Raw genomic sequence first — 13,025 nt, 5'->3', positions numbered from 1 at the left:
TTTTCGACTCGATAAAGAGTTTGATTTATTTTAATTACATTCAAAATACAAATAACGTTCACCCAAATATGAGAGACTAAGATAGCATCAGAATAGATAAAATAACTCTTCCGTAACAAATTCAAATACTCTACCATACATTGTGAAACTAAGAAAACAACCACATATTTATTAAAGTAAAATGATAAAATACAAGTCACATTTTCTTTCTTGAGATAAACACATTCAATTATCATATAAATTAAGTGATAGAAGTTGGCAGCACCTTAAGCTTTATTCTCTGACTTGTAAGTTTGGTGAGAAGGCAAAGTTATTATACTGACTAGTGACTACTGCCATTAAATTTGCTAACTAAAAATATTACAATCTACATTATGCATATATGAAAACATAAAAGTGGAAATATCAGGTAAATGACATGTTTTAATTATTAGATATGGGATAAAATGAACTAGATTGCTTATATTATGCTCATTAAAAATGTATGTTATACTACGATACATCACCTTTTTATTGACTTAGAAATTTATTTCCCTATCAAACATATGTGATGTATTCTATTGTAGTAGAGTTGTTGTTTCCATGTTTTTTTAAAGAAAATAAATTCTTCTTGGCATGTTATAGGGTGGATAGATAAATAACTATTTATGTGTGTAGCTTTTCGCTCAAAAAGAAATCAATAATAATTTTATGGCATTAGATGAGTTTGGAATACATTCTAATTTAACTCTTTTTACAACCCCCTTTTATAAAATACTCGTGTGTTTGATTTGATTATATTTTTTAAAAAATAATTTTAATTACTAGTTTCTTTGGTTGTAAAATGATTTTATAAATACTAATTAAACTATCCCCAAAGTGAATCACTTTAGAATCAAGATAATCAACCTTAAAGTAATCTTTCGAAATATGATTATAAAAATTTTGAAAGGTGTTTTTAGTCCATCTAACTTTGTTTTTAGTTTTAATATTCGAATTAATAATGGTCAAGAAAATACATAAGATGTTAAATTTTAATTAGGTGTATATTAATATGTCTAATTTCATCATCTATCATATCAAATCCAACCTCAACAGCAAAATGTAAAATATTGGAAATACAAACAAAAATGAAAGAATATGGCAGAAATCAGTTATGAATGTGATCCAGATAAAGAGTAGTCCCACACCCCTAAAAAGGTAGCTTTATTTAGAACACATATAATATACAATATCATATTCATCAACCAACAAAAACCAGTTAGAAATTCTATGCAAAAACATAAATAAATAAATAACCCAAATAGAAGTAAATTATTAAATTAGTGAAGAAAATTAATTAACAGAATCTTCCTAATCCTGCTCTCTAAAAGTCGCCCTATTTTAATAAAAAATTATGTCATCACTACAACTCAGCTCTCCGGTGTCACCAACAGCTTCAATTCAACTCACTCATATTCAATAACTGAAAAAAAAACAAGTCTCAAATTAAGCTGCTTAACCAATTTCAGTTTTTAAGTGTGCTTGGTGGAGTACTTCAAATGCTTTATCAAAACACTACTTTTATTCACAGAATTAGAAACAAAACACTCAAATCTATCTGATATTACCTCATCCAATAGTTATATTTGTTCAAAATTGCCTAACCGACTATCCTTCTATACTGACCAGGTGAAGGTTGCCTACTTTTTCAGAACATACATACATCGTGGCTAAGCATGATGCTGACTGTACGACACCTAATAAATATCCAAGGTAAATTCATCCTAATTGAGAGAAAGAATGTCACAAGTGTGAATTTCTATTAAACAACCAACCAATTAGGCTGTAGTTGTATTATACACAAAATTAAAAGTAGTAACACAGCCTAATCATTGTTGAAAGATGGACAAAGGGATATCGTTTGAGCAGAGGAGAAGTTGGTGATGCAATGAAATGGAAATCAAATCAGATATGTGTCCAACATGCACGCATTACACCATTCTGCAACACCTGCCTCTGCTTCATCTGCTCCCTTCTTCAAAAAGCTCCAAAGTCAACCTTCACTCCTCGTTAATGGAAACTTTGTCCCCTTTCAACCAACCACCGCCATTCCTAACTTTCTGCATATATAACCCCCAACAACTTGACCCAATTCACCGAATCTGAAAAATTCATCAACAAATACTTAAACCCTTTTGGGCACACGCAAATGATGGTGGAGTTTCATGGAGAAATTCGCCCCCACGATGGAGACAACGAAGAACAGGAAGAAGAGGAAGAAATTAGCTACGATGACCTCAAGAAACGAATGTGGAAAGACAGGCAGAGGCTGAAGAAGATGAAGGAGACGCGTGACAGCGAAGAGCCGGACTCGGCGGCCAGAGAAGAGGCCTCTCGCCGGAAAAAGATGGCCAGAGCCCAAGATTCGATCCTCAAGTATATGGATAAGATAATGGAGGCTTGTAAGGCACAGGGGTTTGTTTATGGGATTGTGCCGGAGAAGGGGAAACCGGTCACCGGCTCCTCCGAGAGCCTCCGCGAGTGGTGGCGGGACGATGTCCGGTTCGAACAAGATGCTCCCATTGCCATAGCTGAATACCTTCCCAAGGTAATCGAAGAAACAGGGCTCGACACGGCGTCGTTTTTGCACCTCCTCCACGATTTACAGGACACCACTTTGGGGTCGATTCTCTCTGCTCTGATGCAGCACTGTATGCCGCCGCAGAGGAAATTCCCGCTGGAGAAGGGATTGGCGCCGCCGTGGTGGCCGACGGGGAAGGAAATTTGGTGGGGGGAACAGGGCGCCGCCGGTGGGCACGGCGTTCCGCCTTACAAAAAGCCCCACGACCTCAAAAAGGCATGGAAAATCAGCCTTCTCGCGGCGGTGATTAAGCACATGTCCCCTGATATGGACAACATGAGGAAACTCGTCCGGCAATCGAAGAATTTGCAGGCGAAAATGACGGCTAAAGAGACGTTAACTTGGACTAAAGTCGTGAACCAAGAAGAAGCCCTCTTGGAATTAACCAAAAAGAGCCTGAAAATCACTGGAGAAGAACATGAAGAAAACAGAGCAGAAGAAGAAGAAACCAGAGCAGAGGAACTCGTTGGAGGGGGAGGGGGAACCACCCATTTTCGAGGGAATGAGAAACGGAAGTGTTTATTCAATCGAGAAACTGCGGGCGACACGGCCCTGTATACTTGCCAGAACAAATGGTGCCCACAGAGCGAGTCCTTGATGGGATTCGTGGACAAGAACGCAAGAACAGAGCACGAGGCGCAGTGCGTATACAGAAACAACGCAGTGGTGGAGGCAGGGCAGTTTTCAGACGAGCATGCGATCGACAATCATCTGAAGAGCGTGGTGGAGTGGATGAACTTGGAGCTGGCGAGGGCAGAGCCGAACAGCAGCGAGGAGGCACGGATGGAGGACAACGGAGATGGGTCCGAGAGCAGGGCGGTGGAGAATTACGGCACCAGGTACTGGAAGGCCGGCGTGGGAGAGGCGACGGTGGACGAGGCGTTTGAGATGCACAGCGAGAGCATGGATTTGAATGTTAGTCCGACGGAAGATGAGGGCTGCCATCAAGATGCCACTTCTATTTGGGATTTGAGATACGAATGGACTGAAGAATAAATGAACAACTTTGAGTCATTATAGAATATAGATAGGTTGATCTAAGTAGAAACTTTGAGTTTTTATGTGTTGAAGCAAGATCGAAGGAAACACTCAGGTTCATTCTTCTCTTCCATTCCTATAACTATTATTGGTATTGGTAGTGTTATTCAAAGTCTAATTGGATTTTGTTTGGAATTTTTTTAGATCTACATAGGTGGGTATACAAAGTCTAATGGGATTTTGTTAGGATTTATTTTAAATCAACATGACCTCAAACCTGTCGAGTGGAGTCGAGCCTCTCTCAATTAGTTGAACTATGTTTATTAGTCAAACATGTCTTCAACTCAAGTTGGCGAGTCAAACATATCTTAACCGTTTTCAACTAGTGAAGTTATTTTAAAGTTGGTAAGTTGGATTTTGTTTTTATGATATCTCAGTCAGTCAGTACGGTTATTTTAATTATAATTTTCAAAATTGTTTTTAGCTCTTTCTATTGTTCTTTTAGTGATCATTTACAAAACTATTTTTAGCTCTTTATATTTCAAATGCCCAAGCGCAATAACTTCAATCAAAACGAGTAAATGATTGAGTCTGTTCTTGCTAAGTAGTGCAAGTTTGGTTGAACGCTATCTTTGAAGTACAAGATTGCTTTTTATTTTCATTCCTTCTTAAAGATAACAATAACTAATACATATCTGCTTTTAAGGAAATACCAATTAACAAGTGGTTAAACATAAACAACATCATAATCCATGGTCTAAATTCAAACCGAAACAACCCGATTTTCACAATGACTGATCATAGTCGAGATACTGTTTGAGGAGGGCAGGGCAGAGAGCGAGGGGGCGTTCGGTTAAGAAGCCCATGGCGTTAGCATAGCGAATGTTGTTGGTGAGGCCGTTGTTGTTGGTGAGGATGACGGTGGCGCTGTTGCGACCACGGTCGGGTTCGCTGCAGGTTGGGTGAGGGCTGCTCACAAGAACAACCTTGCAGCTCTCATCCTTGTGGTCTTCTGTGACAACAATGGAGTATTTTCCTTCGGAGTTGGTGATGGCTTCTTTGCTGAACGTCAACACCCATTTGGCTCTGTCTCTGCATTCTAGTCTCACTCTTGCACCTGTTTCAATTTCATACAATGGAATCTTTCACAACTCATTGGTTTCTAGTCTGTGAATCAGGTTTGAATCTAAATTCCACACGCATAATTTATAAGGACTTAAGTGGAGTTCAAAGACGAGATATTGAAAAATTTAGAGATCAAAATATAATTTAAACCAAACCAAAACAATATTTAGTCAGTTAGTATGAATTTTAGACGGCTCTTCCGACCTGAAATATTATGAAAAACAAAAAGTAATGTGCTTTATTGGATGTGGCTGCTACGATGTGGTTATGCTCTAATATTTACCAGAGACGGGAGTGGAGGCGCTGGTCTCGAAGCCGCAGCGGCAGGTGTCGCAGTAGACGCAGCCATTGACGACGTATGGCTTCTGCAGAAGCTGCGCCGGGGCCAGCGCCGGAAGCAGCAGAACGCAGACACCAATCAGAATCGGAATTAGATTAGAAGCAGCCATTAATTAAGGAGCACACAGCAAGGAGAAGAAGAAGAAAATGAGGAGGAAATTCAGGGCTCCGCCGTGGTGGATATAAAAAGGGAGGCCGGCCATGAACAACTTTGATTAATTTCTATGAAGCATTAATGGAACAACGTGCTTTCCCCCTTCACTTCCGCAGCAATCATCTCTTTTTCTTCGATTCTTTAACTTCTTTATTATTTAACCATAAATTCCCTATTACCCATCTTTTTTTATTGGGTTATATCCAGCGAAGTTCATTTTTCCCATGCAACTTCCTTAAATCAAAGATAACATCAAAGTATATTGTTTCTTGCTTAGACTGATAAATTCCAGAGAAATTGTTATATCCTCTATTCAAAGTAGAGAAATGAGTATGGATATTCTGATAGTTCAGAAGGATTTAACTCTTACAGAATTAATGAAAAGAGGAATATTGATTATCGAACCGGTTCGTTAAAAAATGATGGACAATTTATTATGTCTCAAACCATAGGTATTTCATTAGTTCATAAGAATAAGTACCAAATGAATCAAACATATCTTTGTGGAGACTCACCTAAATAGAGTGGGGAATCCTCATTTAAATTCTCCAAGGGTGGGGATGAGGACGAGGAATGCTTTCCCCATCCCCATTTCCCGTTCCTGCCGCGCGTCACTTTTTTAATATATATATATATATTATTCTCTTTAAATATATATGTACAAAAAAAATCATACCCACCCACCTAATATATGTATTCAAGAGAATTAGACTTTATAAATTAAACAACTAAATAAATTTTCTTTAAGAAAAAAATATTTATTGACAAATAATTTAAAACATACAAAATAGGGAAAAATTCGCTACAGATCCCATGAATTCCCCGTGGGAATCCCCACCCCAATGCCGAAATTTCGCAAGGATGGAAAATTAAATGAGAGGCAAGGATGGGGACGGGGATGGCTTCATCGTCCTCGCTCGGCCCCACGAACATCCTAGTTATAGTTTGCTCCAGCATAGCTTAATCAGATTTTTACTTTTGACAGTAAATAGTACTTTAACCAATTCAGTTATGTTTATGTCGATTTATTATAGTATATTATTAACAGTTTTTATATTCTGTTCTTACTTTCCTTTGTACTATTTAAACATTGATTAACCACTAAGATTGACGTCTAATCCTTCTATCAACGTCTCTGTACCAATTTTTCATTATGCTAACTTATTGCAACCATCATTTTATTTGGCATGCATATTTTTAATGTACTTACATAGTTTTTTAATGAAAATTTATTGAAGTATAGAACAATAACTCTAGTGGATTCAATTCTAATTCTTCCATGTTTCAATAGTAGTTTATTGGTGTAAGGGACATGTATTTTCACATATTCCATCCCTCTAATTTTAAAAGTTTGAAGGGGAGTACATCGTTGTCTGAATTTATTCTATATATATATATTTTTATTTTTATTTTTTTGTGTATAAAAAAATCATTCAGCTCTATTTTTTTTGTTTATGTGCATGTGAAAGAGCTAAAAAGATAATAGCATTGGAAGTAGCAGATCCAATGCAGGAATAGTCGCAGGTTTGACTTTTAGTATCCCTTTGAAACCAAGGGAGACAGACAACTCCACGCGCCACCTGTGGATCTTGTCCATTTCAATCAACGGTCGAGATGAGTAATCTCATATCCAATGGCTGGGATTGCTTTGAGAGATATATTCCGTGTTTGTGCACACACGGTTGGGTCGGTGCACACCTTCACCACGCTGATGGAAATTTTGATCGAGATTACTCAAACTATGCCGCGGGGATGGGGATGGGTATAACCGTAAAATCTCTCCTTCCTCGCTAAAAGTTAGAAGTCAAATTACCAATGAGATTCAAGAAATTGACATAAACTAAGTTGGTCTAACTATTATTATTTAATTTATGTTTGATGTATTTATTGAAATTTGTTGGGATTATGGAGTCGAAAGGGTGTCAGACAAGGATCACAAGCTGTCATCCTGGTTGAGGAGGCAGCACCTAGACGCTATCACGAAATCACAGAAGAAAAAAAAAAGGTGTGGGGCGTCTTTTTCAGCATTGCAATGTTCATAGCATTGAGACGCCTCAACGTTGTGGCAAAGGTGTTTACAAACACCTTGTTTCGATTAAGTTTTTCTTTTGTGTAAATAGAGTGGCGGAAGAGTGTTGGTGCACAAAATCAGAAGCTGTTGTAGCAGTATATTGACAGAGAGACAGATTCGAGATCGTGACTCAAATACTCATCAACCCCTTTGTTTGCTTATTAACTTCGTATAATTCACAAAATACTAGATTTTTAGAAACATCTTACTCATATATTCGTCAAAAGATATTATATTAAAATAATATTTATCTACCAAACTCCCTACAAATTCCAGCGAGCACTAGAATATCTATAAGACCTTCATTCATGAAGGGTCTTCCATTTTCGAGCAAGCACTTAATGAATCGAAAGCCACATCAACCGATCTTCGATTTCTAAAACAAAACCATATCAAACTATATCCCTAAAATTCTGCTCATAAAATATCTTCAACAACATATATTGATATATATATATATAGTCCTAAATTAAAATTCATAATGTTGAAAATGAAAAACAATTTGCCAAAATGATTTGTGGTGTGTCAAGGCCTGGTGGGTTGCTTTGATGATGAGGCTGAGGCTGAGATCATGCGAGGGAGGCACCTCCCTTTCCCACAACCGTCTTCCTCCTGAGCCCTCTGTTCTTCTTCATCTCTCTTATCTCCAAATTCTCCTCTCTTGCTCCTGAATAATTACCATATAATTATAACTAATAACCCCATTTCCATTTTCAAAGTACCTCTTTTCCGAGTAAAAAAAAAAAAAGTCCAATGAGTCTTCCAACTTAGTTCTAATAAACTCTTAAAAATACTGTTCCATAAATACTTCATTTTTTATTTTGCTTACAATTTCATTAATAGGATTTTCCCTTAAAAAACTACTTTTCTTTTTCTTAAAAGATTTTGAAAATGTTTATAAAAACTATACAATATAGTAAATGAACATATAGACGAAAGTAATATTTATATAGGCTTAATTTTTAAAAACAGAAAACTTTAAACGAAATGGTTATCAAATATAGCTTAAACTCAGAACTTTAATAATGTCTTATATAAATCATGAATCTATTAGAAATACAAAATTGAAAATACAAGTACCTATAAAACACAATATTAGAAGTTAGAGAGATCTTAGAAAACATTTTCTAAGTTAAATGAGATTTATTAGAGAAAACCCTTAAATTTTTTGGGTCAAATTCGTAATTTTTACCTACAACATTTTTAGTTTTGAAAATTTTAAGGGACAAACAAAAGATAAATTTTAAAACTTTAAAGTCTTTTAACATTTTTGTTATATTTGAATAATTACAAATATATTTGATAATTGTTTTTGGTTCGACAAGAATACATTTAGTGACAATTTCTACCAGCACTTAGAAAAATAAAAACAATTTTCTAGCTAGTTTCATGTGTGTATTGAATATTATTTTTATTTTCTTTTCTATTTTTAAAAATTATACTTTAAAATCCCAACCAAAATTATAAAAAGTTCAATTCTTTCCTTTCCAAAAGTGAACAACTAAACTAATAAAACATTGAAATAAGTTACAAGTAGATACAATAAACTTAATTTCCAAAAGTAAAAAGAAACTACTATCAAATGAAGCCTTAATTCATAAATTTTAAATTAGATTAAAAAAAGAAGCCACTTACTTTTCTTCGTTATATGAGTTCGATTTCTTCAGCGCCGGTTCCGCGACATGTCGATCTTCTCTAATCGACTCGACGATCGAGCCACTGAAGTACTCCTTCTCCTCCGACTGCAAATTTCCGAACCTCGGGTTCTCCGACATGTAGTTTATCATCTCCTCATCTCCTCCGACATGTAGTTTTCCAGCAATTTTACACGCAACTCCTTTCCGAAGGCTCTCCGTTCTTCTCCCAATCTCCTTAGCCGGTTCAATCGGACCTGGTCCGGTTTTCCCCTTAGAGACCGACGAGCTCCCGCAGGCAATGAACTGGAGCAGGACCGAGCTCCGACTCGGAGCCGACTCGGTTACGAGTTCGTCGTCGTCGGTGAACCGCTTCGAAACGGCGTTGTCTTCGCGGCGGGTCTGTTGATGTTCGGTTGCGATCGGCGATGCGGAGGAGAGGCGAGCCGAGTCGAAGCGAGTTGACTCGGTGAGCTTCTGAGTTAGAGGGCGAGTTGGGTCGTGGTCTTCGAGCTCGTCGGTGGAGACGCCGCGGGAGCAGCGGGAGTGAGGGGTTGTGGAGGTGGTGTAGCTGCCTTTCTCTCCGTCTTCGTATTCCGATTCTTCGACTTCGTCGTATTCTAACTCGTAATCTTGGGGTTGAGAATCGTCGGGTCCTCTGAGTGGACTCGGAGCGAGTTGCTGCTTCCGGGGTTTACTCGGGAGGTGGGATTCCTGAACCGGTGGCCTGTTGCTGCTGCTCACCTGAATTTGCTGCAACTTTTCTGTACCGGAAAATTAAATAAATTATTTTCCAATGATTAATAAAATCATGGTTCTTTACTCAAATAATAATAAAAATAAAATCATGGTTAAAATCTGATTCTACCTATGGTTGAATTTTTTACAATACTTTCTTTTTTCAAATGTTTTCTTTTCTTTCTTTTTTTCTCTTTTTGCTCTTCAAATGTTTTGTTTCACACTTAGTTTATTTCCATTCCAAAAATTTTCTAGTTAAAAGAGTATATTTTTGTCCCGTTTTTTTTTCTTAATATACTCACCTAAATCCATTTAATTTGTATAAGTCAGTCAAATTTCACAAGTCCTTTTTTTTTAAAGGAAATCACACATCCTTTCAAATTGTAACAATGTTGAATATATGCTTTTTTTTATTTGTGTGATTATTTCTTATATTAACTAAAGTGTCAAGATTTATGATTGATGAGTTCTTGAATAGGTAAAAAATAGTTCTCTCGAAAAAATAAAAAAAAAAAGAAAGAAAGAAAGGAAAAAAAGAAGGTAAAAAATAGTTTATATTGAATAGACATGTTTTGTATTGGTAATATGTAACCAAATCCTAGTCGATTAAATTGAAATATTGAAAATATCGAATTCAAATCTGGACCAAATCAATAATTTAACCAAAATTTTATTTGTGTTCTTACTATTGTTGTTTGACTAATCTTGCTATCGTAATCAAATCTAGAAATGTGAAATTTATCTATTACACCTTACACGAAGACTTTCAAATATTTGTCAACACAATCTTTTGTAGTTATTTTATTTTAACGAAAATAGTCTGAATCTATCTTGTGCAAACTATATTAAATATTTAACAAATAAAAGAAAAATAATAAATAATAAATAATGAAAAATCAATTTCAAGGGAGGTCAACATAGAGTAGAACCTAAGTATTTTATTTATTTTAATTTCTTTTTCTATATTGAAATTGCTAAACTTTTAAATATTATATTTTGATTCTATAATTATGAGCAAATATTATAATCCTTGCCACTAAATTATTATGATTATCACTTAACAAGAAATCTAAAACATTTACCATGAGTTTTGTATGCCTTCTAAGTGAATGGCTCATTTTTTAAGAACTTTTGAAAGAAAATTAATTAAATATTTAATTTAAAACCAATCTAAGTGCTTGTTTCCACAATTCAATTATGTTTCGATTTTTGTATTATTTAAAATTTTAATGAAGATATACTAATTTTCAAGATGTGAACACGTGGCTTTTGACTAATATTGAAGGTGAAGTTTGTGCTAAATGTAATTATTAAAAAAAATAAAAAAAAATTAACAAGTATTTAAAATTGGAAAAAGAGAAATGGAAAAGTTGAAAGAAAGTGAGTCACCAGAAGAGTGGTGAAGGAGTTGAGAGCCCTTGAGAACATACTCAGCCCCCACAGCATCAGCGGGATACACAACGTCGTTTTCCGACAAGTCGTTCCACACATATCCGCATTTGTAGCTCCTAATTCAAATCAAGACCAAAAACACCGACATGTCGCAACCCCAAAAAAACAGAGCAAAACAAAACAATACAAAACAAATTGATTTACCTCTTGCAGGACCAGGAATAGAGAGCGGGCATGGCCTTCCCTCTCAGAACCGCCAGCCGATCCATCACATCTGTCGTCACAATACCAGAATCAGCGAAACGACAACAGAGAAGGTGTCGTTCTGAAATTACCTCTGAGGCGAAGAGGGCGGTTGGCGGGGAGATTGAGCTCAACAAAATGGGGCTGCTCCAGTTGCCCATTTCTCGAGAGGTAGTAGAAAACTTGCATCTTTTTCATGGCCATGCTTTCACCTTCTTCTTCTTCTTCCTTCTTCGTCTTCTTCTTCTCAGCCATGGAAAATGGAAATGGAAATGGAAATGGGCTTTAATTTTATCATTTATGAGAGCTACAGATATTTGATTTGATTTGATTTAGGGAGCATTTTAAGAACCTGTGAGTAATGGGAAAGAAAGAAAATTTTGACTTTTGGAAACAGGGGAAGGAGGAGCTCGGATCCCTAAGAATCGATCAGGGCTAATTTTTTCTAAAGAAAATTACTGCTTTTGCATTTTGCTTGCCTTCTACAAATTTTACTGCTTTTTCTGTTTCTCTGCTCTGCTAATGCTATTGCTATTCCCATGGGTCAGCTTTTTTTAAAGTCTACATTGCAATTTATGGCCAATCTTCTCTCTCTTCTCAGTTTATGTGTTTCTTAAAAGCCTCAAAATTCAATACTCCTCGATCTTCTCTAATTATGAATTTGGTTTCTGCACCATAGTTTTCACTTTCTTTAATTAGTATGATCTGGGTTTTACTTTCTATGTGGTAATGAGTTGTTTTCAATTTTGTTAATTGAGTTAAATCACTAAATTAGGGTTTATTGGGTGTCATGATGCTGGGTCATAGCATTATGGCACTTAAAATTTTGTTTTTTTAGTACAACAAATACAAAAATAAATATTTAAATCTCTGATCTCAAAAAATGGTAAAATGTCTTAACTACTACACTATGTTCGCGTTGGCATGATATTGATAAATATGCCATTAGATGACACATTAATATACCTTTAAAAAAAAAAGCTGTGAACAAATATTCATCTTATCACATTAGAACTGTACGAAAATTTACTGTACTTTCATTTGTTTTCTAAATAATAAAAGGATGATCTTTTCCTCTTTTTTGAAACTTACAAATTGTGCTGGATTTTGATTGTACAATACACGACAAAATCTTTTCAAATCAATGGTCAATGGTCCATTTTGGTAGTCATCCGGGTTAATTTATGTGCAAAGTTTCGATTCCTAGCGATGAAACGAGGGAAGAAAGAAAGTTTTCGCACTTATCTCATCTAAAATTCAATTCGATGAAATTGGAAGTTTATGGTGAAAGTTGATACATCAGATAAAGTTTTACTCTTTTTTTCCTAAATTTCATATCACGTTAAAGATAATCGATCAATATTGTCCATTTTAGACCTAAAATATTGTAATTTTACTTTAAATTTTTTACATGTCTTTATTATTATTATTTTTCTTTGAAAAAGAAAAAAGCAATTGATGGAGATTCAAAACGATAGCTCTTTCATATGGGCCATAAGGCCCATTTAACAAATAGAAAATGTTCATCTACACTTATTAGGTCTTCATCCAAATATGATAAGGGTGTTCATAATTACTAGAACTAGAACTAGAAATAGGTTTAGACATATTTTAAACCTAACTCAATTACTCAATATGTAAATACGTCTAACTCTAGTTAATTAGGCAAGATTAAAAAAATGGTTGAACATTGACCTCATCTTAAGTTAGAAATTCTGACTTTTCTTTTATATACTTTTATGTTCTTTT

At 35.5% G+C, this 13,025-nt stretch overlaps 3 protein-coding genes across 3 annotated transcripts; 1 reads left to right on the top strand and 2 right to left on the bottom strand.

The window, feature by feature from the left end:
• The first annotated feature begins 1,831 nt into the window (after positions 1–1,831).
• Positions 1,832–3,775, top strand: LOC111008154 (putative ETHYLENE INSENSITIVE 3-like 4 protein). Its single transcript, XM_022280753.2, has one exon. It carries the CDS (start codon positions 2,171–2,173, stop codon positions 3,596–3,598), a length of 1,428 nt encoding a protein of 475 aa, XP_022136445.1. The 5' UTR covers positions 1,832–2,170; the 3' UTR covers positions 3,599–3,775.
• Positions 3,776–3,901: 126 nt separating this feature from the next.
• LOC111008410 (Pollen Ole e 1 allergen and extensin family protein) lies at positions 3,902–5,394 on the bottom strand. Its single transcript, XM_022281108.2, has 2 exons — positions 4,989–5,394; positions 3,902–4,697 (listed from the first exon to the last, which is right to left on the bottom strand). The coding sequence occupies exons 1-2, from the start codon at positions 5,152–5,154 to the stop codon at positions 4,366–4,368; spliced, it is 498 nt and encodes a 165-aa protein (XP_022136800.1). The 5' UTR covers positions 5,155–5,394; the 3' UTR covers positions 3,902–4,365.
• Positions 5,395–7,530: 2,136 nt separating this feature from the next.
• On the bottom strand, positions 7,531–11,842 carry LOC111008320 (UPSTREAM OF FLC protein (DUF966)). The gene is made up of 5 exons (XM_088118939.1): positions 11,369–11,842; positions 11,238–11,307; positions 11,031–11,149; positions 8,905–9,667; positions 7,531–7,936 (listed from the first exon to the last, which is right to left on the bottom strand). Exons 1-5 carry the CDS (start codon positions 11,529–11,531, stop codon positions 7,795–7,797), a joined length of 1,257 nt encoding a protein of 418 aa, XP_087975065.1. The 5' UTR covers positions 11,532–11,842; the 3' UTR covers positions 7,531–7,794.
• Between the last annotated feature and the right edge of the window lie 1,183 nt (positions 11,843–13,025).

The sequence above is a fragment of the Momordica charantia genome (genome assembly GCF_013281855.1).
Source record: "Momordica charantia cultivar OHB3-1 chromosome 10 unlocalized genomic scaffold, Mcharantia_2.0 BLBB01000010.1, whole genome shotgun sequence".
NCBI classification, from domain to species: Eukaryota; Viridiplantae; Streptophyta; class Magnoliopsida; order Cucurbitales; family Cucurbitaceae; genus Momordica; species Momordica charantia.
The sequence above is the reverse complement of the archived record's forward strand: the minus strand, read 5'-3'. Positions and strand labels throughout refer to the sequence as shown.